The sequence below is a fragment of the Seriola dumerili genome, unplaced genomic scaffold (genome assembly GCF_002260705.1).
Source record: "Seriola dumerili isolate Sdu_G_001 unplaced genomic scaffold, Sdu_1.0 BDQW01000110.1, whole genome shotgun sequence".
Classification (NCBI taxonomy): domain Eukaryota; kingdom Metazoa; phylum Chordata; class Actinopteri; order Carangiformes; family Carangidae; genus Seriola; species Seriola dumerili.
The window spans coordinates 3355623-3379374 of NW_019174365.1; the positions used below are offsets into that span (position 1 = coordinate 3355623).

A 23752-nucleotide genomic window follows, 5' to 3' on the forward strand; every position below is an offset into this window, starting at 1 on the left:
TACCGGGGCATGACATCCCTAATGACTACCTGCCCCGTCTTCAGACACTGGGGTTAGTGTGTCTAGGTGGGTATTGTTGGGGTAGGATTGAAGGAGGATTGAAAAATGGTCCCCTGGAACGGTGGCGGGGCCTTTTCAAAATCCCATGATTTTGATTGACAGCACCGGGCTCCTGAGAGGAAACTTGAATGCTTGAATTTCTGTGGGAAACACAAAGGCCATCAGGAAAGGAATGGCTTCACAGACGTAGACATAGACAGGTCTGGCTCCAGATAGATAGCCAGACAGGTATCCTGACAGCCAAACGGTAGTTATGTAATATAAGTTGAAAGTGTGTTCACTTTTGGGAAAATCTGCTGAAGGAGAATCATCAGTGCAAAATTGGCACAATTACTTTTGTTTGATGTTCGATGGCAGGATCTAACAAAACATCTTAACAATTAAAAAAAAAATTTATAGGGATTATTTTGAAATAAAAGAAGTTGCATGTTCCCAAGTCCCTTTGTGTGTATTCACATATATTTTGTGTTGAAGAAAGTATGCAAACAGTTGGAAAAAAAATTTAGAAAATGATTTTGGTTTGCATTTTATGAGGTCCAGGCTGGTCCTTTCACCAAGCTCCAAATTGAGTATATGATTATGTGTGTGTGTGGCCTTGCTACACACAGACTACTGTAGACTATTAACTGTGTCTGTAACTTTGAGGAAATTGTGTGTGTGTGTGTGTGTGTGTGTGTGTGTGTGTGTGTGTGTGTGTGTGTGTGTGTGTCTTGCCTAGAGGCTGGGTAGGGGGCCAAGTTTCATTGTGCTCTGTTGTGATTATTTTGTTTATTTTTATCCAGCTCTGGGTTGTAATTGAGGTCTGCGTAAACTTTTGGTTGGTTTGTTTTATACTCTGCCCTTTTTTCCTATTCTGGGAAGCAGTTTCTCTTTCTTCATCCTCTCTCTACCCCTTCTTCCTCTCTCTCTTGTTGCTACTCTGATGTCCCCGCACTCCACATCAATAGATTTCATTAGCGTCTGGGGAATCTTGCAGGGTCGGACGCATGCAGCAGGAAGCCACACTTCATGTGGACTCTGTGTGGAAGTGGTATATGTATATGCGTGCGTGTGTGTGTGATTGTGTGTGTGTGTGTGTGTGTGTGTGTGTGTGTGTGTGTGTGTGTGTGTGTGTGTGTGTGTGTGTGTGTGTGTGTGTGTGTGAGGAGGGGTACCACAGCAGTCTTTTTTTCTAATCATCTCGTCGTTTCCTAATGATAGGTCTGGTACCACAGCTACTGGGTGTGGCGCCCGAGAAAGCCATAAAGCTTACAGTAAGTCACTGCGTTAGACACATGCACGTTCACACAGAGATCCATGAGGTTTTTCTATCCTTTTAATTTCTCAAATGGATTTTATATAATGTGATACAACACACATAACACGCTTAGATGGAAATGATGACCTACAGTTACATACAGTCACCTGTAGTTACATTGTGAGCACCCTTCCAGTGTACCTGCATCTGGGACCTGTCTATCAGGCATCTTTGTGAAAAGGATTAAAGCATTTAACATTGAGGTACGCAGTGGTGTCAATATTGTTGTCATTATAACATATATCTAATGGTTAATGCTTGTTAACACCACTTAGTTATAATGTCCACTGATAAATAAAATCAATGGTGTCTTTCAGTGCAAACCAAATTACATTAGAAGCGAGATGTAGGATTAACATTTGTGCACTGGATTTTCTACATCTCAGGTTGTACATAAAATACTGTATATAGTGTATTAACTATATTTATACTATGCTGAACCAGCTTTAGTAGCTTTGTATGAAACTATAACTTTGTGTTTCCAGGTGAATGACTTTGTGCGAGGAAAGACCAGACAGAAAGATGGCACAGTCCCTCTGGGTGCTGAGATCCTGGCTGGTGGATGTGTAAGTGTCAAATCAGCTGTAAACATTTGTTACATTTTCTAATGAGACTTTATTGGCTTATTTGCAGAGCTCGTCTTTCATCGACAACTAGGACAGGTCGACATGGCCAAAAATATTAATGTTAATTATAGAAGTTTTAATATCAGTCGAAAACCAGTTGATATTGGTTTTAAACTACTCTTCATGCCCAGTACCTGACAAACAGTGGAACATTTCTCAAATCTGAGGTAGAAAATTTAAAGCAATTATAATAATAAAATAAAATCTAACCTAACTTACTCACCTTTCTAAAACCTAATTTGTCCAATATTCCTGCGATGTGATAGGCAGTTCATTATTAATTTCTGTGCATGCAATCTTAAGAATGAAAATTAATTATATTGAATATTTATCAACCATTTGTTTTATTTAATTGAAGAAAATTATATTGCGATAATTTTCATTTCATTGCCCAGCCCCATTCACAACCTAGACAGAATTTAAACCAATGGACCATTTGGTGTTAGATACAGGAGCTTTTTACAGCCTGAGGCCTCAAAAGACACAGCAATCTAAACATTTAGCCAAGACCCTATGTAAGAAAATATTATAAGCAGACGTCCCTCTCAGAGACAGTTCCAAAAGAGTGACCACAATGGTAATAAACCATTTAGATTTTCTGTTATCCTAACTATTTTACCCTTTTTAAAGTTTTGACTTTCATAGTAGAGCTATAATTATAACATCAACTGTCGAGTCCAGTCCAATCAAATACAGATGTGCGATATCATATCATTCATATTAATACTGCCAGATTTTTTAAAGTGATCAAAAATTGTCATATCATGGTGTTGACATATTTATGTCATGGCTGCATAGAGCAGCAGAAAGCTCGGCTGAAAACAACAGTAAAGCTGCTGCCTGCTCTGCTGTTAAGAAGTTCATTAGAACAGTAAGGAAGTGGTTTGGTGATAAGATGTAAGATCTACAACAAAGCACGGTACTTCAGTATGTGCTCTTTACATGTATGAAGCCTTAAACTGCAAAAAGGGGCAATACAACAAAGTCATTTAACCATCTCAAGCAGTAATCTCAACAAACTGCACAGCTGAGTCACTGTAGCTGTTTAACAATAAATCATAATAAAGTAATAGGACTGGTTTATGGAGAGCCACTGCTTTCCAAGCAACATTTTGTTTTCACAACTAAAGAGTGGGTATAGGAATGATTGAATCACACCTCTTGTTCAGATTCCCTCTGAGAACTTCTCCGAGTTCTTTGACAGTGTGAATATGTCCCAATATATTCAGCATGTTTACAACAGCGTGCCAGTATTTGGCTCCAATACAGTCAACATTACATATTTCAGTATCCCACCTTTTTTTCTTTCTCCTTTAAAAATCCAAACATGGAGAGCCTCTCTCTCCCTCTTCATCATCGTGGCTCTTCAAAGTGCACTGTGCAGAAATGATGCTGTGCACTACATAGACAGTGTGTACAGTACCAAGGCAGCATACATCTCTTAACTATGTTTACCTGTTTTCTGAGTGCCGCCCTTCTGACAGTTGAGCAGACAGACACTGACCTGTTTGGAGGCCAGCAGTCGCTGCTTGTTGATGGAACGTGTAGAGATCACACATGAAAGAGCAAACGCACATGCTGTACATTGCACTCGTAAGAGTGTGTGCATGTATGACAAACAGAAGAGCACACAGGTGCACACACACACACACACGCACACGCACACGCGTGTGTACACTTACAAGGAGGAGACGAAGATTGACAGCAGCTGCTACCTGAGACCCCCTCCCCCCTCCAGTCTGTTACCTGCTCCCCTCCCATCATAGGTTTTGATCACTGAGCTGTCACAGTCCAACCACAATCCATGTATGCACACATGCACACACACACACACAAACACACACACACACACACACACACACACAGTGAGTCCTCCAAGGCCGAGCAAATGAAAGAAGGTCTTTCACTCAAGCCCCTTTTGATGCTGATCACTAAAGCAAAGTATTTCAGGATACACAAGTCATTATGGGTTTAGCTCCACTCAGGCACATTCAATTGACCTTATTTGTTCTTGGAATACGTTTAAGAAATGTTTTCACATGGTACATTTGCTGTAATTTAAATTTTGGATGGCGATTTTGTTTTTTGAAAGAGACAGAAATAAAACAGTACAGTAACTCTAGGAAAGCAAATATACTAAAGAAGTGTTCTCCACTGTACTGGGTGTGAAAAGTAGTGGTTGCCTTTTTTTTATACAACCCATATGGATTCAGAAGCAGAACCATAACAGAGGCAGAGGGAGAGGATAAATGTAGTGGAGAGGAGTGTGGATGGATGGATTTTTCCTCTTTTCCTCCGTGAGCCGTCGTGACAGCTCCTTTCATCCTGGCTGAGGCCCCGGTGTTAGTGCTGGCACTGCACTCTGCCTGCCACTTTATCTCACACACACACACACACAAGCACACACACACTGACACACTCACACATAGAAGTCGAACCCTCCTGAACCCTGTTTTAGTGAGGCTCCAGCCACAGCACATGAAATCTGTTTATATCATTTGGTAGCTGTGAAAGTGTTGGTTTGGACCACAGTGTCGGCCTCAGATCCACAGTCTATAAAGCAAAAGAAAGAGAAAGAACAGGGGACTAGTAATGTTTTATGTTCACTTTCTGTGTAGTAAATTTATCTCAACACAACTTCTTTATCTCCTCTAATGTGCTGTTTTGCCTCATACCTTTCTTTGCTGTCCTTGTTTTTTCTTCTTCTTCTTATTGCTTATCTTTTTTTATCACCTTTCACTCTTCTCTGCCCTCTTAAATACGCTCTTCTTCTCACCTACACTTCCCTGTCCTCATCTCCTCCTCCTCCTCCTCCTGCTCCCTCCTCTTTCCCCTCTCTAAACCTGTGGCTCAGCACCATTAAGCTCCAGTGCGGGTTGCCAGTTTCTAATGATTATTTGGTAAGAATGGCATGCTCCGTTGACTGAGCTGGCTGGATGCTTATCTGGCAGTTACTGGCCTGCATTTCAGGACTTAAGTTACACAAAATGCTTACTGGGTCATTGCTGAGAGGAAGAGTGGGGGTAAGACTCTGAGTCCAAATACACCAATACTTTGTTCATTTTCATTGTAAATGTATCACAGGTTTGCATGGTTGGTTTAAGTCTTTGTAATGGGTTTCTTATTCAAGCCTGACATGAATTATGAAAACATTATCGGTGAATCTAAGACACACACACGGACCTGCACATAAAGCATGAAGGCTGTTAGGTCCAAATGAAAGTGTGATTGTTATTTATGGATGGTGGGTAATGTGTTTAGCTGGTGCTAATCTCTTGTATGGCCTTAAGTGAGTGGTGAGAGGGAGGGAGGAGGGGGGGGGGGGGGGGGGGGGGGGGGGGGGGGGGGTTCCTCAAACTTTACTAAGCTCTTTTTGCAGTACACACACACACATAGCCAGGAGCTGTGATGCGTGCATAAGGTGCTGACGTCCCAGGTTTCTAAGGATCACCTTGCCTTGTAATTACCTGGGAATCATCAGAGAGCCGCCGACGCTGTCACTCCATAATCACAACCCTCAACCTCGCTGCCTCAACCTCGACCTTCCTTCACTTCTCTTGTTTTGACTACTGCTCTCTCTGTTTCTTTCTTACTATCCTTCTCTCTCTCATTAGCTCTCTCTGTTTATTTGTCTGATTCTCTCTTTTCTAATCATCTCCCTCTCTGTCCTCGAGGTTCAAAGGTTTTTCCAGAATTATTTGATAGAAATGTGGGATTGGAAAAAAGAGCTCTGTACTGTCATTCTTTTTATCTCATGTTGTCAGGTATAATTGTCAGCTCATCTCTCTGAACAATGTTGTTGTTTACCCTCCTTGAGTAAACAACATCTCCATCTCCAGTCTCATTAGAATCCAATTGAAGCAGCCAACCCTGCTATGGGCTAGAGCCAATAGCCTCTTAATGCTCGTGCTATTAGCCAGCATGTAATCAACTAGGTTATTTCCATAAAACAAGTCATAAAGAGTTAGCTGTGAGATGTAGCGGCTTTGGAGCAGCAGCCCTCCTGCTATTCACAGCCTCTCGTTTGGTCTGGAAGGGAGGCTGTAGCCCACTACACTCAGCTGGAAAAAAAAAGCTGCTGCACACACCTTCAATGAGACGATTATGATCTCTGTCTCTCCCTCCTCCCTCTCTTCTCTTAGGCAATATATGGCAACACTTAAAACTGAGGGACTTTTAGCAAAAAAGAACTGCCCATGTTGCAGATTGGAGCTTGATGCCTTCCCGTAAGGCAAGCGGCGACAAGAACAATCCATCATTCATAACGAAGCAAATGAAGTAGGGGGAGAAAAGGAGAGAAACAACAACAAACAGACCAGGCCTATTTAAGACAGAAATGGCGCCATGGCAACCGATTGCTATCTAATTGCGATGTGCCGCCCTTTTGCTTGTAGCTACAGTAACCATGGGCAACTGCAGCGAGAGAGACACAGTATTAGAGAAGATGAGGGGGATAGTTTGAGAGGAAGTCAGAGACAGAGAGAGGGACAATGATTAAACAACATTAAGTCAGGAGAAGTCAATTTTCCAAATAAAAATCTCCAAACATTTCTCAGTATCTAGAAGCATCATGTCATCCTCCCTGACTAGATACAGCTAACCATTTGTCTTGCCACAACTCTACCACAGCAGCTACCTCTAATACTTAAAAGCCCTGCCGACCTGAAAGGCAGAGGAACCAGTCTGAACTTGCTGCAGTATTGTTGCCCTCCCTTCACAAGTACAGGTTTGCAGAAGAGCGCAAAGTGAGAGGTTAGAGAGTAAAAGAGAAGTCAGAGTCCCCGCAGGGTCTGTGTGATGAAGACAAACAGCTGACAGACCCAACTGCATCAGTTGGACTTCCCGGCACTCTCCTGTACTTTCCTCCTCTTCACGCGGTTGTTTTGCAGCTGGTTGCTGAGGCGGCACTATTGTTAAGTTACATCACTTGCTGCGTGTACAAGCAAGATAACAGAAACATTTTTTTCTCTTGATTGTGTCATAATGTTTTTTGTGTGCCATGTTGAAATGTTGAAATGAACACCTGTCTTGAGTGGAACACACAAAATCTCACATTAATCATTGTCGTAACTGACATTTAAATTGAGTTTAATTTGCAGCAGCATATCACTATATCAGTACCTAATCCTTTTCTATTTTCTTGAAGTTCACTCTGTTGATTTCTTTTTTTCACTGTGTTCCTTCAGGCTGGCGGCTCCCAGGTGATCTTCACCAACCCTCTGGAGATAGTAAAGATTCGTCTGCAGGTGGCTGGAGAGATCACCACAGGGCCGAGGGTCAGCGCCCTGTCCGTCATCAGGGACCTCGGCTTTTTCGGACTTTACAAGGTGGGAAACAATGATGAGGTCAGAGGTGCAAGATCATCACACAAAATGCAAGTGGACACTAAAGGCTCATGTGCGGCGGATGCAGTTCACATGCATTTTCTGTGGAGCTGTTTGGCTCGATGTGTGATCCCATGTTTGATCCACATATTGCACCTTAACAAAAATGCCTTTTCTCATGACTCTGTTGCAGTATTAGAACAAGTGTGGTGTATCTTGTTAGATCAGATTGCGCAGAATACAGAGTTTTAACATATAAACGTATAAATGCAATGTTTATATGTTTATATATTAATAAGCACATGCAGAATTAGAGAGAGAATCATCCAACTTCTCTTTTGAAATATAAACAGATTTTTTCCCACAAGAAAGTAGGATTCAGCAGTTAATTTTACAAAATTTTCCTTTACAAAATTTATTTTCTAACCTGGTGTTTTCTGCCATGCTTGAGATTTTTTTGCTCAGGTCCTTTTAGGATTAGAGAGTAGAGTTACATAACAAGAGAATTCTGAGATGCACAAATGTACTTTCCTACTTTTTTTTTCCACAGTAAAATTATAACTGTCGGGTTGCTGTGGTGGCCAAGGGATTAAGGCGCTGAACTAGGGACTCCATGTCCCTAACTGGGGACCATATTGCATGTCTCTACCGTCATTTCCTGTCATCTCTTTACTGTCACTGTCTTATAAAGGAATAAAGTGCCTAAAAAATGTTAGTAAAGTTGTCAGACCCAGCAATTCAAGTATCCAACTGGACACAGTGGAGGTCACTGTTCAATTTAGTTGAACTTTGACCTAATATGAAATCACTGTAGTGTGTGCTGCTATGGGTCACGCAGCTTCCTGGGAGAGCACTCTCCCCATTACTCTCTCCATTGGAAATAATGGCCTAGCTATGCGCTAGCTTGAACTTGCGCTATTGGTGTGATAGTGATATGTGTGTATTTTTCACAGTGTTAAATATTGCAATTGCAAACTAATTGAAACCTTAGAAATCAGGTCAGGGGGGCATTTGGGGGTTCTATAAAATAAAATGCTCTGATGTCTTAAAAAAATGGTTTCAAATACATTGGTTTAAACTGATGAGTGTTGCAACAGAACAGCAGCCTGTTGGTTTCATGTCAGTCAACACAAACCCACTTTTTCATTTGTCTCTGTCCCCTCTGATTTGTCAGCATGAAGCTCATTAATTCCTTTCCCAGAAAAGATAATGGGAGATGCAGTGTTTAAAATGTTCACTTAGAGACAAGTCATGCCACTGAAGCAGTTAAAAGATCAGATCACAGTAACATATCAGTCAAAGGATACTGGACATTGACTACTTGACTAATTTAATGATAGAGGACTTGGAGAGAAGACATCACTGTATTCAGGAGATTTCCAATTTTTAAATTGAAAATCACATTTATCATTAAATGAAAGGTACACCCTTGGAAGAAGCCCAGAGCTGTATTTTATGTAACGCTAAATTCAAGTTAAATTATTTGGCAAATCATTGCCAGATGTCCAGTATCCATTCTCACAACTTCACAACAATCCATTATTTCTCATTACTGTTGTGTAAATCATACTGTATGTGATTCTTCTATTACCTATTGTACAATTATACATATTACGTTACCCCACATCAGCTATCATTTAAATCAACAATTCCATGTGGTCTTCTGTTCAAGAGCAAAAAAAAGCACAATTTATGTTAAAAGCTGTATTTAACCTTAATTGCCATAATTGGTATTTTTCAATGGCACAGGGACTAAAAATTACAGTGCACTGTTTGAACATATTAGTGTTGTATGATATTATGCACCAACGCATTGTAAAGTGTGAAAGATTACAGTGTCATTTTATGGGCTAATATAGCAATATTGTAGTGTTGGTGTGTTTTAAAGAATATTTCCCGTTTTTTTATTCTAACTTCCCCTATAAATATTATGACTCCTACGACAGTCTGTTTGTGCCAGTGAGGTGCACAGTTACACTGTTTTTTTTTGTTTTTTTTTTGTGATGGTACCACTTAGACAGAAGAGCTGTAGGAGTCAGTGAACGAGCTGTGGCTACCGCTAACATTAGCAGCTTAACTGGCTAGACAGGGACATTAGCCCTCAGGGTGAAACAGAGCATGTCTAATTAAATTACATAAATAAATCCTAATGGAGCTTGGCAGGAGAGATTCTGCCTCGACTGTAAACACAATCAACTGTGAAAATGTCAATCTCATACCTGGGGTTGGATTAATTTGCCTCATTTTATTTAAGTAAAACGATGGCACTTGTGTTGTCAAATTCTAAGTAGTAAACAGTTTTTCAATGAAGATCAAGCCTTCCTTAGACAGGACATACATTTTGACTGTCTGCTCATTATTTACTACACTGCTGACGTGACCACCGGTCAGCACAAGCAAATTCCATGTAAACCTTTTGGGTCTCTTAACAAGGCTGTAAAAAAACATGGTGCCTCCTCTTGTTTCTTTCTACCTGCCTACTGTTCCTGTGTTTGAGTGCTTGTGCGCTCACTCCTAGCAGTTTATGACTATGTTGGAGTGTCCATATAACTACAGTCTGAGAGAATGCTGCGTTACCCAAAAGAGTGTGTGTCAATGCGTGCATGCACACTTCATTGCATTCGTCTCCTGGTCCATGCATAAAGAGGAGACAAAGTGCATTGAGAAAGCAGTAGCGGTATTGGTGGTGGTGGTGGAGGGGAGGTGGGGAGGAGACGAGCTTCAGCCTGCAAGCCCCAGACGGGCTGGCTCCGGAGGGGCTGCACCCAGGCACAGAGCAGCCTTTGTCAGGGTAATTATCCTGACGCTCACCCTCCGCTGGTGGAGCTACCGGTTGGTAGGGTGGCTAACGCACTAGCGCCACCATTCATCACAGGGGGAAAGCTGTCATTGTAAGAATATTGATCCAGATGATGTTTAAAATATATGTAGTCATTGTATATAAGTCTGCTTATGCGTAGAAGTACATCAGAGGCATTTTGCCTGTTCTGAATTGCATTTCATCTTGGTGTAAAGCACTGTATATACACACTCTCACTCAGCTGCTGCTCTGCAAGTGCATTACCCAACCCAACACTAGTACCCTGATATTAAGGCTTCCAGTCCCAGTCCCTGTGACGCTGGTTGTCTGTCCTGCCTCGATAGAATCTCCCAGCTTTCAGCAGCCGCTCGGGCCCCAGTCAGTGAGCAGGAGGGACAGGCAGACAAGAAGTGCCAGAGGAAAGAGAGGGAAAGAGATAGCCCAGGTATCTGCCAATTCTCTCTCTCTCTCTGCCTGTGTGTGTGTGTGTAGGAACTAAAGGATTATCCCATAGGAGTTAAATGAAGCCTATCCAAAACAGGGAGACCCTGCCCAGCTCTTTAAACGCCTTCTGTTGACTGTAGTTGCTGTATCAAGACAGTGGCAGTGTGCCAACAGGCTTGAAATACAGCAGGAAACTCAATAGGCTTGATGATATAGTGTTGTTTACAGTGGCAGACAAGGAGCCATCTTCGTCAGCCAGTCTGTCTTTCTCTGCTTTTCCCACTATTTTTTTTTTTTCTTTTGTCAGCTTTGCTCTTGGAGCTGCCTCCCTCACCTGCTGCTGTGGACACAGATCGTTTGCATATGCAGAGACATGATTTCTCTGGCATGTTGTGGTCAATATTTCACTCCACCAAAAGAGATCCAGGAGTCTTTTGGAAGTCATTTCTTTGGCGGTGACATCAGTTGATTCTTGAATATCTGCTTTGTGAACAGACAGTTGATATTTCATATTGTGGCTGGAAAAAAAAAAAAAACACAATCCATCTTCCAAGCCCAGAGCAAGAAGTCAAGGTTTGAATCCCCTGAGCCCCATCACTCTTTCTCTGCTCCCCTTTCTGTTTATACTTGTCTTTGTTTTCTCTTTATGAGAGTTTGACTCTAAACCCAATATTATGACCTAAAATACCTCTTTCTCCTCCTCTCTAACTCTCTTTCTTCAGGGATCCAAGGCTTGTTTTCTGCGGGACATCCCCTTCTCAGCCATTTACTTTCCCTGCTATGCTCACACCAAGGCTTACCTAACTGAGGAGGACGGGAGGATAGGGCCAGCCAAGATGCTGTTTGCTGGAGCTCTGGCAGGTAAAGTCCTTCTTACTAAACCATCGTTACTGCCCTTAAACTCAAGCAGACAGGGGCAGGAACTGTTACCCACACTGTCCTTGAAAAACAGTCAAAATCAAAAGCATCTATGTGTGCCTTTTGTGCAGCATGATTTAGAAAGAAATTTATGGATTTGTCAGATTAGGACAATAATTTTTCATTCTGGGGTGAGGAAATAGAGTTGCACCTATTTGAAAAGTACTGACCGTGTTAGATGGATCAGGTATTGTCCAGATGTGACTGATCCAAATGAAATACAATTACTTTATCAATGTCACTATAGAATTTAGTGTTTTTACTATCAGTTACATCCATTACTCAGTTTTTAGCAACACAACAATCCCTGTCCTCAGGTTACATTTCAAAAAAATTATGTCTACAGTGTGAGAAGAGATTTTAGATCTGGGGAAAAGAGAGATTGTTATTCAGTATCAGGAGAGAAAAAGATTATCAATAGAGAAATGAAAAATTATAAAGTTTATAAACAGGTATTTTAAAGGCTGCATTTTTCTTAAGAAGGTATTTCTTTAAATAAATTATTACAATATTGTAATTGTTGGCAGACTGTATCTATATATAAACCCATGTTGTATTTTAATAACGTAACCATGTAGAGTGTGCCTGTGACTTTCTAATGAAAATACAGTATTCTGTAAAATATCTGATTGTCCGTTGTCTAGAAAAGTCAACTTCAGTCCCTGACACAATGTGCACAACCCTGAAGTTTAGGAAATAAAATCTTTGGTGTGCTCCAGTTTTGAACAAAGAGTGCGAGCAGGTCTCACTCTGCTTTCTCCTCAGACTTTCACGAGCCTGCAGTAACAGTAGCAGAGCTCAAAGTATGGAAGCCAGGCAGCCTCTGACCGCAGGCTCCATGGCGGTAGCTGCTAATTAGAGCGCTGCTCAGTGATTGGGGACTGGGGTTTTGGAGCTCTGCTGCAGGGAAGCGCCTCACATGCCTGCCAACCAGGCTTTCCAATCCCAATATATTGTACATGCACATACACATGTATGCGAGAAAGCACACACTGTTGCACAAACATGCTTGTGCATACTTTATACATGTTCACGCTGCAGGAATGTACACAGCCCTGTATATGCATTAGTTTGGCCACAGACATGAGCAAAGAGACCAGAAGAACCAAAACATCCACTGATGACTTAACAACTTTATCATCTCCCTGAAAATATGATCTATTAAAAGCAGACTTTTAATATTGGATTTATCCTAAAGAAAACACTAATAACAGCCCAGCACTCTCCTGCCAAGTTAAAAAGCTTTAGAGCATTTGCATAAAAGACTTAATATTTGTTTTGAATCCTCAGAGATGTGTCAGCAGCACTCTCTTTTTGACGCAGAGGCACGGCACAACACGGAAAAATCATAAATCCACCCTCCCTCCTCCATTTTTACTCTGGTTTCTCACCACAAGACTGGCAGCCATGGCCCACAGACTCCGAGCTGAAACGAGCCTCATGATTTCTTTATTTTTTTCGTTACGTCGACACATTTATCATCCCGCTTTCACATATATTTATCAGCGGTTGCAGCATTCTGGCAATTAGTGTTTTACAGTCAGCACAGGAAATTGAATTACACGCTCAGTTTGTACAGCATTATTTAGCCAGGCATTAGTCTGCTCTGTGAAGAACATAGTGTTGGCCATCTCTAACTGACATTAACTCTGTATGTGAGAGAGAGTTTTGGTCTTATTGGCTGTGGGGTGAAAGGAGTATCCTGACAACTACTGTCCAGACTGCCATGAAATTTGGAATGAATATTAATGAGAATGAGCACACACGTCAAGTCAAATGTTTTCACTTTTGTCTCATGACAGGGTAAAGTAATATTATCATTCTAGTCATGCAGAGGTGAAACAGTTGATTTGTCAACTGACAGAAAATTAATCTGCAACTATTATGATAATCATTTAATCGTTTGAGTCACTTTTCATTCAAACATTTGCTGCTTCTGGCTTCTTAAAAGTGAGTGTTTTCTGCTTTTCTCCGTTTTCTACAAATGTTAAAAGTGTCCAGTGGGCTTTTTGACCACTAATAATAGTGCTATGGAACAATGTACACGGTGGCACAATTCAGTACGCGATGGCACAGTTCACATTAAGCTGTTCCACCGATCCCCAGGTTGTCGGTGCGTTGCCACGTTACAACACACAGACAAAGATGAGGAAGACTGCTAGCAAGCAAACATGGGTGTGAGAAATGCATGATTTTAAATATTTTTTTTCAAATGGGCTGTAAATGTTTTATGAGGAAGGAGATGCATTCAGCACTTTTGTTAAGATCTCAAGGATAAACATGATGGTTTTTGGTGAGAAATACTGAATCTAAACATTATTTTTGTTTGTGTACAAAACCTACACATAGCAGCTTTAACTACAGACTGTTTTATGGACAAAATTTCTGAAGACACCAAGACCTGTGGGAAATTGTGATGGGCGTTTTTCACATATTTTGACAATTTGTTTGTTTGGACCTGGTAATATTGTCATCTTGATTTTCCATAATGTAATTTTGCTACTTTATACACAGTAACTATTGCATCTTTGTCTATTCTGGAGGAGGAATCATTCCTCTGTGCTCTTCCTGAGGGTTCTTCCACTTTTTACCTGTTAAAGGGTTTTTTTTTTTTGGGAGGTTTTCTTTATCAGAACTGATGGTTAATGATAGAAGCTGCCACAAAGGCTACTGTACAGATTGTAAAGCATGTTGAGGCAAATTTATAAGGCTATAAAAATCAATAGATTAAGAGGTTTAATCTGTTATGAAAATAATAGTTTCAGCCCTATGATCATACTGTATATTCATCTCAGATGAAATGTTAAATAATTGATATTTGAGGATATAGTATCAATAGAATGTCCTTATACCAAATTAAAAAGAATTGGTATCAAATGATAAACCACTGTGCCATTATTCTGCAGTTCAAAACTGCAATTGTTAATATTTGCATTTGCAGGGTCAGAGTTACTACATTAGCTATACTTCAAACCCTCCCCTCTCCTCTCCTCAGTTCAGTGCAGGTGGTCAGTCTCCACCGGTTGCTAGTCTGCTACCTAATGCTGAGTTGATCAGGCTTGCTGAATAGCTCGTTTGGCCGTTACAAAAACCAAGAAGTCAGACTAAATCGTCAAGAGGGCAGTTGATGGTAATGACCGAGCCATCAATGATTGAGCCCATTCATGGCTGAAGTGGCTGGAGTGGGGACTTTGCAGTCACTCCCTTCAGTCAGCTAGTCACTTTCAGCGGCACACGGGGCACAGTGTGCATTGCTGTCATTACCGTCCATTGTCTGGCCCCTTTCAAATGCCTGTAAGAAAAGTGGGAGAGAGAGGAAAGGAAGAAAAAAGGTAGAGATTAAATAATGGCCTCGCTGGTGGTATGGATTGGTCGATGTCGAAGTGATAGGAACTGGCCCCTACTTGTGTATAGTGTACGTATGCGGCAGACTTGCTGCAAGATGGTCAAGATCCAAGATGACGTGTTTTAAAAGAGGGAACAAAGAGCGCTGAAACCACTCTATCAGATGCAGTTACGATGATATGCAAGATTTCAGTCAGTCACTGATGGCTGCTTTCTGCAAATCAGCTCATGTTTGGGGGTGATTTTAAATATGTGCTCTATTTAGAATCAAACACATCCAACATCACGCAAGTCTGAACAGCTTTTGCATTTCTGTGTCCAGGCATGCCAGCAGCCTCTCTGGTGACCCCAGCAGATGTGATCAAGACCAGGCTACAGGTGGCGGCACGCGCCGGTCAGACCACCTACAGTGGCCTGGTGGACTGCTTCTGGAAGATCCTCAGAGAAGAGGGGCCCCGCGCTTTCTGGAAAGGAGCTGGAGGTACATTCATGAAATAAAACATCTAATGACATAAAAAAGGGCTGTGAATATAATTTCAAACCCATTTTTTCCAACCCCCACACTTCTACAGTTAGAAGTTTGATTTTATAAAAATCTCTGAGCTTTTCAGTCCGGCTGCCATAAACAAGATGAGAGAAGCTCATAAAGCTGGACAAAAATGTAGATATGCTCATGTGAGTCGCCTTCAGTTATTACCCTTACTCACAAAAATACACTTTACAAGCAGCAGCAACAGCTCTGCAACCTTTTTGTGCCTGGGTTTTGCCTCGCAGGCTACATACAGGTTGACCTGACGTACTGGTGGAGCTTGTGAGGCCGTATACAACCTGAGAAAAGGAAAAGGGCTGTAAAAAGGACTTGCATCACCTCCTCATGCTTTTGTGGGGATAAAAGGATTTAATCTGTATTTCTGTTTATGGATAATATTCTCGGTGCTAGAATTGAACAGATAAAGCAGCAAAGGACTGTGCTCTTTGTTTTTACATATTTACAACATATTATAATGTAATTCGAATGTAGGGCATTAATAATATGTTTGTACGGACTTGTTACATGTACAAACTTTACACTGGACAGTTTGTCAGTGTGGAAGAAGGAAAGCTGATTTGTTCCAAGTACTGTCTAAGTGATGTTTTTACTGGGAACCAGGCAACATTCTGTTTAGGAAGATAAAAACAAAACTTTATTTTGTAAACATGAATGATCGCTTAAGAGTGAGTTGGCTGTTTACAGACTAAACATTTAAATTAGCCAGAAAATCTGGCAGATAAAGAAAAGGCCATTTATCAGGATAAAGTTTAAGCTTGTAGCTTTTCTGTTCTGTCCTCTGCCGTTCACTTTGCTTTTTTTTTATTCTTCACATGAATATATGTCATTTGAAAATATATTTAAGTTTTATAGACATACATGTAATGTTGCACCTAACCTTTTATTTTATTTTGGTTTTATATGTGCTACTGTAAGATACGTTTTTCGATGTTCATTAAATAGTGATGTTTTGTCATCCCATGTAAGATGGCCCAAAAGTTTGGCATCACATGGAAATTAAAAGAAACTATACTGCATTTAGATTTTTTTGTTATACTACCATTATTATTATATTATGATAATTTAATCATAATTTATTATTTGCTTGATTGATTTAAATGTATATAAATGCAAGAAATAGACTTAATTGTGCCCAAACCTAAGCCCTTGATTATACACTTGTGTGTCTATGAATTTGAGTAAACTCATTTCTACTCCCTCCTGCAGCTCGAGTGTTTCGGTCCTCGCCTCAATTCGGAGTGACTCTTGTGACCTATGAACTCCTGCAGCGCTGGTTCTATGTCGACTTTGGAGGACAGTAAGTCTCAATCTGTTTTACTAACTACCTTCACTTGTTTCTGTCATTACAAAACTCTGAGCCGCACCAAAACGTCAATTCCCCTAATCTCCCAGTGAAACAATTTAAAGCAGACATTTCTTTTTTCCTTTTTTTTTTTTATTTTTTTGAAGACAGTACTACATCTCGTTCATCCCATTCTCAAACACCACCCCCCCTTGAACAGTCAGCTTGATTTCAGTGTACAGTAGCTGCTCCTGGTGTGTGTCCTTCCTCCCCTGCAAGAGAAAAAGAAAAGCCACAAGACCAAAAATAATTTCCGTGCACATAAGTTGACAGACTGAAGCCCTTGCTCAAAGCTCGGGATGTGACAATTTTGTCAAACTCCAGAGTTTTACAGCACTGTGATCAGGGCAGACAGACTTGTACACGTACTCTCCCCCACTACTGGGACTGAAACGAGCTCATTCTCCTCGTCCAAATAGGTCACTCTCAGGAATAATTCTCTAGTTCTCTGATGTTTAAAAGGTCCGGTGGGGAACAGAGGCAGTGAACCTCTCAGAAATGACTAAAAAAATTCTTCTTTTAATGGACAGCTGAGACTGTGTTGCACACGCATGTATTGGCTGGATGGCTCATTACTTTTATATGAAGCTGCCTTTCTCCCAAAGGCTCACAGTGAAACAAAATCAACTGCAGATCCAGTGAACAGTCAGTGCGGTTTGGAGTGAGTTCATCTGTATTTCTTTGCTGTCCGTGACGTGTTGGCAGCGAATCACAGAGCTCGGTGTGAAATCAGTGAGGGATTTGGTTCAGTTCTGTTTAAAGGGAGAAATTTTTAATTGTTCCACCTTTGATTTTCTATCAAGATTTTTTATTTCTGTGGTGAAACTGTGTTTACTATGATAATATTAATTTAAGATTTAATAATAATGATAATAAAACTCCTGTCTGTGAACACTCACTTTCTGCCCTGTTTGGTTAAAATAACATCTTGCACCATGTTTATGTTGTTTAACAGTTTTGCCTTTTACTCCACCTTTTTGCATTGCATTTTTCCTCCTCCTGTTTCACTGTGCCTCTGGCTTCGTCCTCCGTCTGTCTCTCTCGCTCTCTCCACACCACAGAAAGCCGGCTGGCTCGGAGCCCACCCCCAAGTCTCGGATCAGCCTGCCGGCGCCCAACCCCGACCACATCGGAGGCTTCAGGTTGGCCGTGGCCACGTTCGCTGGCATCGAGAGCAAGTTTGGTCTCCATCTCCCACGCTACACGGTGGCGACAGCAGCACCAGCCCCTGCAAACACCCCCTGAATCAATCCACAGGTGGGGGCGGGGGTAAGTGAAGTGAAAGAGAGGGCTTGAATGTTTTTCGTACAAAAGTCATTGTTTGTAGTATTTTAAGTTACTTATTTAAAGTTATTTATTTTCTCTTGAATAAATAAATAAATATATACATATATATATATATATATATATATATATAGTAGTGTATATGCAGCTACATTAATTGGTGAACCGATAAGCATGGGTTACTCAAAGAAAACTCTTTGTAGAACTTGTGCAGCATTTGTTTCACCTTTGACTGACATTGTTATAGAGTTGTATTAAAATGCGGTTTTGTTTTTCATACAGTTTAGCTGGTACAGTATATGCACACAGGCAGTAGAAGGGCTGGCAGATGTTGAAATATACCTTAACTGCTTTGGAAAATAGCATCAATAACTACATACAGCTGCAGCTCTTTCCAGTGTCTTCCTATTGTTGCTATATAATCAAAAGCACATTCCTCATATGATCATATAGCTGGCTGAAGAAGGATTTATTGATTATAAATGTGGCAGTTCTGTATATATGAGATATCCAGAGACATATTTTCATATCTATACGGCTGTTTTGATCCTGAGTTGCTCATTTGATCAAATGTATCCACAAGAACATGACCAAAAAGTACTTGAATGTAAAGACACAGTGTAACATTCTGACTGTACACGATGTTTACTGTTGTAAGATGTTTGGTTTCAGATCTAAATGTATGCAGATGTGTAAATATCTGAAAGAGAGAGCTGGCACCCACTGCAGTTCTGTAGTGTGTCATGACTGAGTATTTAAAATTGTACAGTGCAGAGAATGTAGGAGTCACAGATGGTGTGTAATAATTGTGCCTTACTGTACGTATGGCAGCAACATGTCTACTGAGAGTAAAGAGAAACTTATATTAGTAAACTGAACGTATGTCTGAGTTTTCATTCCCATTGTTTGAATGCACAGAAGAAAAGACAAGACATCAGTTCATCAGCTATGCTTTAATGGTAAACATAGCAGGTTTAACAGCAAGCACTCTGCATTACAATATACCTCTTGTTAGAATATACAGTTGTAGCTCTCGTTCAGGACAAAAGACAAAAGTGTCAAAACCACACTTGATTTCTGTTTCTGACACCCTGAAATACTGACATCGAGCAGCCACAAAGCCCCACGTGTGAAAACGTCACCACACTAACTCCATCTGGAATATTTCAGGAATGTGTTGCATGCAGGTTTAATACAGAGAAAAGAAGCACAACAGAAAGTGAACGTGACATTTTGTAAACAATACGTGACTACTCTATGGACCCTGCTTTATTTTCACGGTAGTGCAAAGCGTCGTTACAGTACACATATCTTCATAAGGCTGCCACTTTGTATATACTGTAGGCTCACGAGTTGCAAGCAACAAATCACCTTAATTCATTAAACGAATAAATAAGACAGGACAAATTAGTAGAAGTCAACAGTTTACCCATTAATAGACAGTTTGCATTTACAGGAGAGCAAATGCAAAAAGTACAATAAAAGTGTGGTCTTCTTTGGACCAGACAGGAACATGAACATGAAGGTGGAGAAACACAAATCTGAGTGAGAAGCACATGCTACAGTGACACCAATAAAAGCACACCAGGTCTCTGATTCACTCCACTTTGGTTTGGAGTCCTGTTCTATGAAGCCAGCTCCATAGGCCCCTCCTCCTCGCCATCCGCCCGGTTAGCACGGATCTCCATAAGCGTGCGGGCGAAGCGCGCCCAGTCATCAGTGTGAGCCACCGACAGCTGGAAGAAGCATAACAGAAACACAGGTACATGGCATTAAGCACTGGGTGGAAACATCTGCATGGTGGTGATGTCTGCACCACACCTGGATGTTTGCTTGTCACTGATTGTTAGGATACCAAAGAATCACCTCCTTCATTTTTACTCAAGACTATTTTATAAATAATGCCACAGGCTACAATTATGGGAAATCAATAAAAATAGAGCGACTTTAGCTCTGCATGAAATATCACTCTCACTCCCTCTATCTCATTTGCAGACCTGCCAACCTTGAAGAAAGACTTCAGTACTGCTGAACTGGTGAAACTCACCTGGCGCCATCAGCTTTTTGCATACTTGAGGGTGACAAATCACACCAGCGTACTGTTATGTCAAAATGTGTACCTGCTACAGGAAATGCATAAAGGTAGACAGGTCTGCGTTTGAGTGGGGACAGTACAGTGGTGCAGCAGGAATTCCAAATCGGGGTCGTCCGGCAAAAAAGTTGAACCACCCTCATTTTTTGCTGCAGCTCAAAGTGTTGTCCTCTGGCAATGTACTGTGTTAACCAATCAGATACATGCAAGCACACATTCCTGGTGGATTACTATTAGTAAAAACATTTACAATAGTTGCTGCTGTGACAATGTCCCAGAGATGTAAAATCCAATCACATCGTATCATAAACTGCTGTGCAGAGCGACATCAGAGGAGCCTTCAACTTCCCTGATCTGCATTGTTTTTAAGGCAAGGCTGATTTTGTTCTGAATGCCAGAACGCTGTCTTCAGCCGTGGTAGATGTGAGGCTCAACAATTGACCTTATCATCCCGACAGCCATGCTGCTAGCATACCAACTGCAGAGAGCATAGGGCTAATAAAGGACTTGTCAAACTGAATGTTGTTGCTCTTTAAGTGTGTAGCTACGGTCGTGCAATGTGGGAGTCAGAGTGAGTGGGACAGAAGCCACGGCCGCCACCCAAGCTGTCTGCAACCGCTTTGCATGGCCAGGCTGTAATTAAACAGGAACCAGGAGGAGGGAGGCAGCCATTTTGAACCCTCCAACCCCCCACAGAGCTGGGCTGGCCGCAGCAGGGGGCTCTGCCAGAACATCATCTATATGGTGCCTGAGTGACTTCGGCATTAGCAGCGTTTTAACAGCAGCTCGAATGTTAAAGAAACACTGTTGGATTCTCTGTTGTCAAAGCAGCAGGTCCAAAACATTTTCATGTCATGGAACTGTATCAGACCACTGACCCTGATCTGGACTTTCCATACAGAGCAACACCAGTAGAGGACTAATCAAAACAGCCCTAATCCCTGCTGATAAATGACCTAAAACTAATTTGTACTGAGTAAAGTAATACTGAAATAAAATAATTTGGTGTTTTGCTTTCCTGGAACTGTCTCAAGGTTTGCATTTGGTCTTAGGACCGCACTGCTCTGGATGGAATTGCTGGCATCTCTTTTTTTTTTTATTCATGCTGTTCCTAGTTTTAGCTCTATAGGGGGAGTTTCTAGTGAAATAAATACCCCCAGCACCACCACCACACACACACACTCCTCTTTGGAGTCATAAAACCTCTCAACCCCACTAACTTTTATTGATGACTCTTCGTTACCATCAACCCAGCATGGAGGCCACCAGCTCAGCTCAGCCTCTCTCCAACTTACCACACAACAAAAAAAAGAGGCTAAAATTAGCCAAGTGGCTAGGCTAACGCGCCCTCACATGGGGATCCTAACCAGAGCCCTCCAAACATGAGAGAACATACAGGCACAGGCAGAGTGGTTGGCCGCTTTGTGGTGATGGCAAAGTCATGTGGAGGCCATTTTACAGGGACACGAAAGAGGAGAAAAAAAAAATCAAACACATACATCCATCGCAATGCAGACAGTTGGGTAAACATACAGGGCTACAAGACCTAAAATGGTTGGTTGTGGTGCATGTGGAGGTTTTACTGTGAGAAAAATGCACTTATTTCTCCTCTTTTAGTGCCTGTCTTTCAACAAACCCAGTGGTCCAAAATGTACCAAATATACATGAAACACTAAAGTCTGAAAAAGCAGCAAATGCATATGTGTGTAAAATTTAGATTTAGTCACTATTACATGCGTAACTTCCCACCACATGACACTTTATTTTGGTGAAATCAGGAGAGAGGGATGTATTACTGATGTTTCATTTAGCAAGACCACATACTCAAATTTTGGGCACTAAAATCTCTCAATGTACTGTAAAACAACTTAATTGCAACAGTGCAATATATTTTGGTCTCTGTATTCCACTCATGCTTTTGGCACCTAGGGTGTAATTCATTTTTGATTGTTTGAAAACGAAGTCCGCGAGAACCAGGGGCTTTTTGCATCAGAGAACACTAAGTAAATCCAACAACAAGGAGCAGATTTTTTTTAATTTTTTAACCAAGGCAGGCTGCAAAAATATCAATGTTTTATGTGAGAAACATAAAATGTCACACTTATTGTTCTGTAACGATTAACCTGTACCTCAAACCAATGAGCGCTCACACTGCTCTTTTTTCTGGGTACCAAAAAAGAATCTGCTCACAGACATGGAGTATGTTTCTGCTTTACAGTACATGTACTATGCAATTCATCTATTTATGAAGTGCATAATTATTATCTTTACCTCTCCAGTGTCGTAGATCCACACTCTGCCCTCTGAGTCACCCACAGCCACTTCCTTCCCTCCTGAAGACCAGCGGACCCTGTTCAGGGCTGATGCACCCTCAATGGTCACGCTAGCAGTTGGTACCTGGTGGGCAATTAAACAGACCAACATAAATTAAATGCTACATAAAAATACAACAGATTTTTTTGTACACAATTCCACCTATACAGTTCATCACATTACATTACTGCAAATTGCGCGTTCATGTTATTTTGAAAACTGGGATGTTTATAATAAACAGCAGATTGAGATGAGAAGCCCTTCTCAGTCTTAGTCCTGCTTCATATTGATTTCCAGACGATTTATATGGAAGCAAAAAAAGGCCATAATAATTAATCAACAAAATTCTACCACACTGTACTATGACGTATTTTGACATTTTCATGCCTTACTATACTGTGACTTTTTTTAAAAAATTTTTTTTAGATATTATGGCTTACTATACTATGACGTTTTTATATCATTTTATAGCCTACTATACGATGATGTTTTTTGACGTCTTATGGCTTATGACATTTTTGGCCATTTTTATGCCTCACTATACTATGACGTTTTTTGACGTTTTTATGCCTTACTATATACTATGACATTTTTATGACATTTTATGACATACTATAGTATGATGTTTTTTGAAATTTTTTTACCTTACTATACTATGACATGTAATGATGTTTTTATGGCTTGCTATACTATGACATTTTTTGCCATTTTTATGCCTTACTATACTATGACGTTTAATGACATTTTATGGCTTACTATACTATGACGCTTTTTGACGTTTTTATATCTTACTATACTATGACGCTTTTATGCCATTTTTATGCCTTATTATACTATTACATTTTTTGCCATTTTTATGCCTTACTTTACTATGATGTTTTTTGCCATTTTTATGCCTTACTATACTATGACGTTTTTTTACATTTTCATGACTTATTATACTGGGATGTTTTTTTTTTAGATATTATGGCTTACTATACTATGATATTTTTATGGCTTACTAAACTATGACATTTTTTGCCATTTTTATGCCTTACTATATACTATGACATTTTTATGACATTTTATGACATACTATAGTATGATGTTTTTTTATATTTTTATGCCTTACTACACTGTGACGTTTCTTGACATTTTTATGCTTTACTATACAATGACATTTTTATGCCCTTACGATACGATGGCGTTTATTGACGTCTTTATGTATTACCATATTATGGTGTTTGTATGACATTTTTTGCGTTATTGTACTATGAAATTTTTTGATGTTTTAATGCCTTATTATGATCTGACGCTTTATGACATTTTATGCCTCACTATACTATGACGTTTTATTATATTTTATGCCTTAGTATAC

The 23752-nt window shown here is 40.5% G+C and overlaps 2 protein-coding genes across 10 annotated transcripts in view; one reads left to right on the forward strand and one right to left on the reverse strand.

Moving 5' to 3' along the window:
* The window catches only part of slc25a13 (solute carrier family 25 member 13), a 46121-nt gene extending 28131 nt beyond the window's left edge, over positions 1-17990 (forward strand). The window contains exons 12-18 of the mRNA XM_022747280.1: positions 1261-1313; positions 1843-1923; positions 7170-7310; positions 11274-11412; positions 15137-15295; positions 16571-16661; positions 17768-17990. Coding sequence (XP_022603001.1) covers positions 1261-1313; positions 1843-1923; positions 7170-7310; positions 11274-11412; positions 15137-15295; positions 16571-16661; positions 17768-17951 — 848 coding nt within the window. The 3' untranslated portion in view covers positions 17952-17990. The remainder of the gene's footprint in view (positions 1-1260; positions 1314-1842; positions 1924-7169; positions 7311-11273; positions 11413-15136; positions 15296-16570; positions 16662-17767) is intronic.
* A 938-nt stretch (positions 17991-18928) lies between these two features.
* The window catches only part of dync1i1 (dynein cytoplasmic 1 intermediate chain 1), a 66259-nt gene continuing 61435 nt past the window's right edge, over positions 18929-23752 (reverse strand). For all 9 annotated transcript variants that reach the window (XM_022747552.1, XM_022747550.1, XM_022747549.1 and 6 more), the window contains 2 exons: positions 22354-22479; positions 18929-19726 (listed from right to left, as the gene is read on the reverse strand). In XM_022747552.1, the coding sequence (XP_022603273.1) occupies positions 19616-19726; positions 22354-22479 (237 nt within the window). In that variant the 3' untranslated portion in view covers positions 18929-19615. The remainder of the gene's footprint in view (positions 19727-22353; positions 22480-23752) is intronic.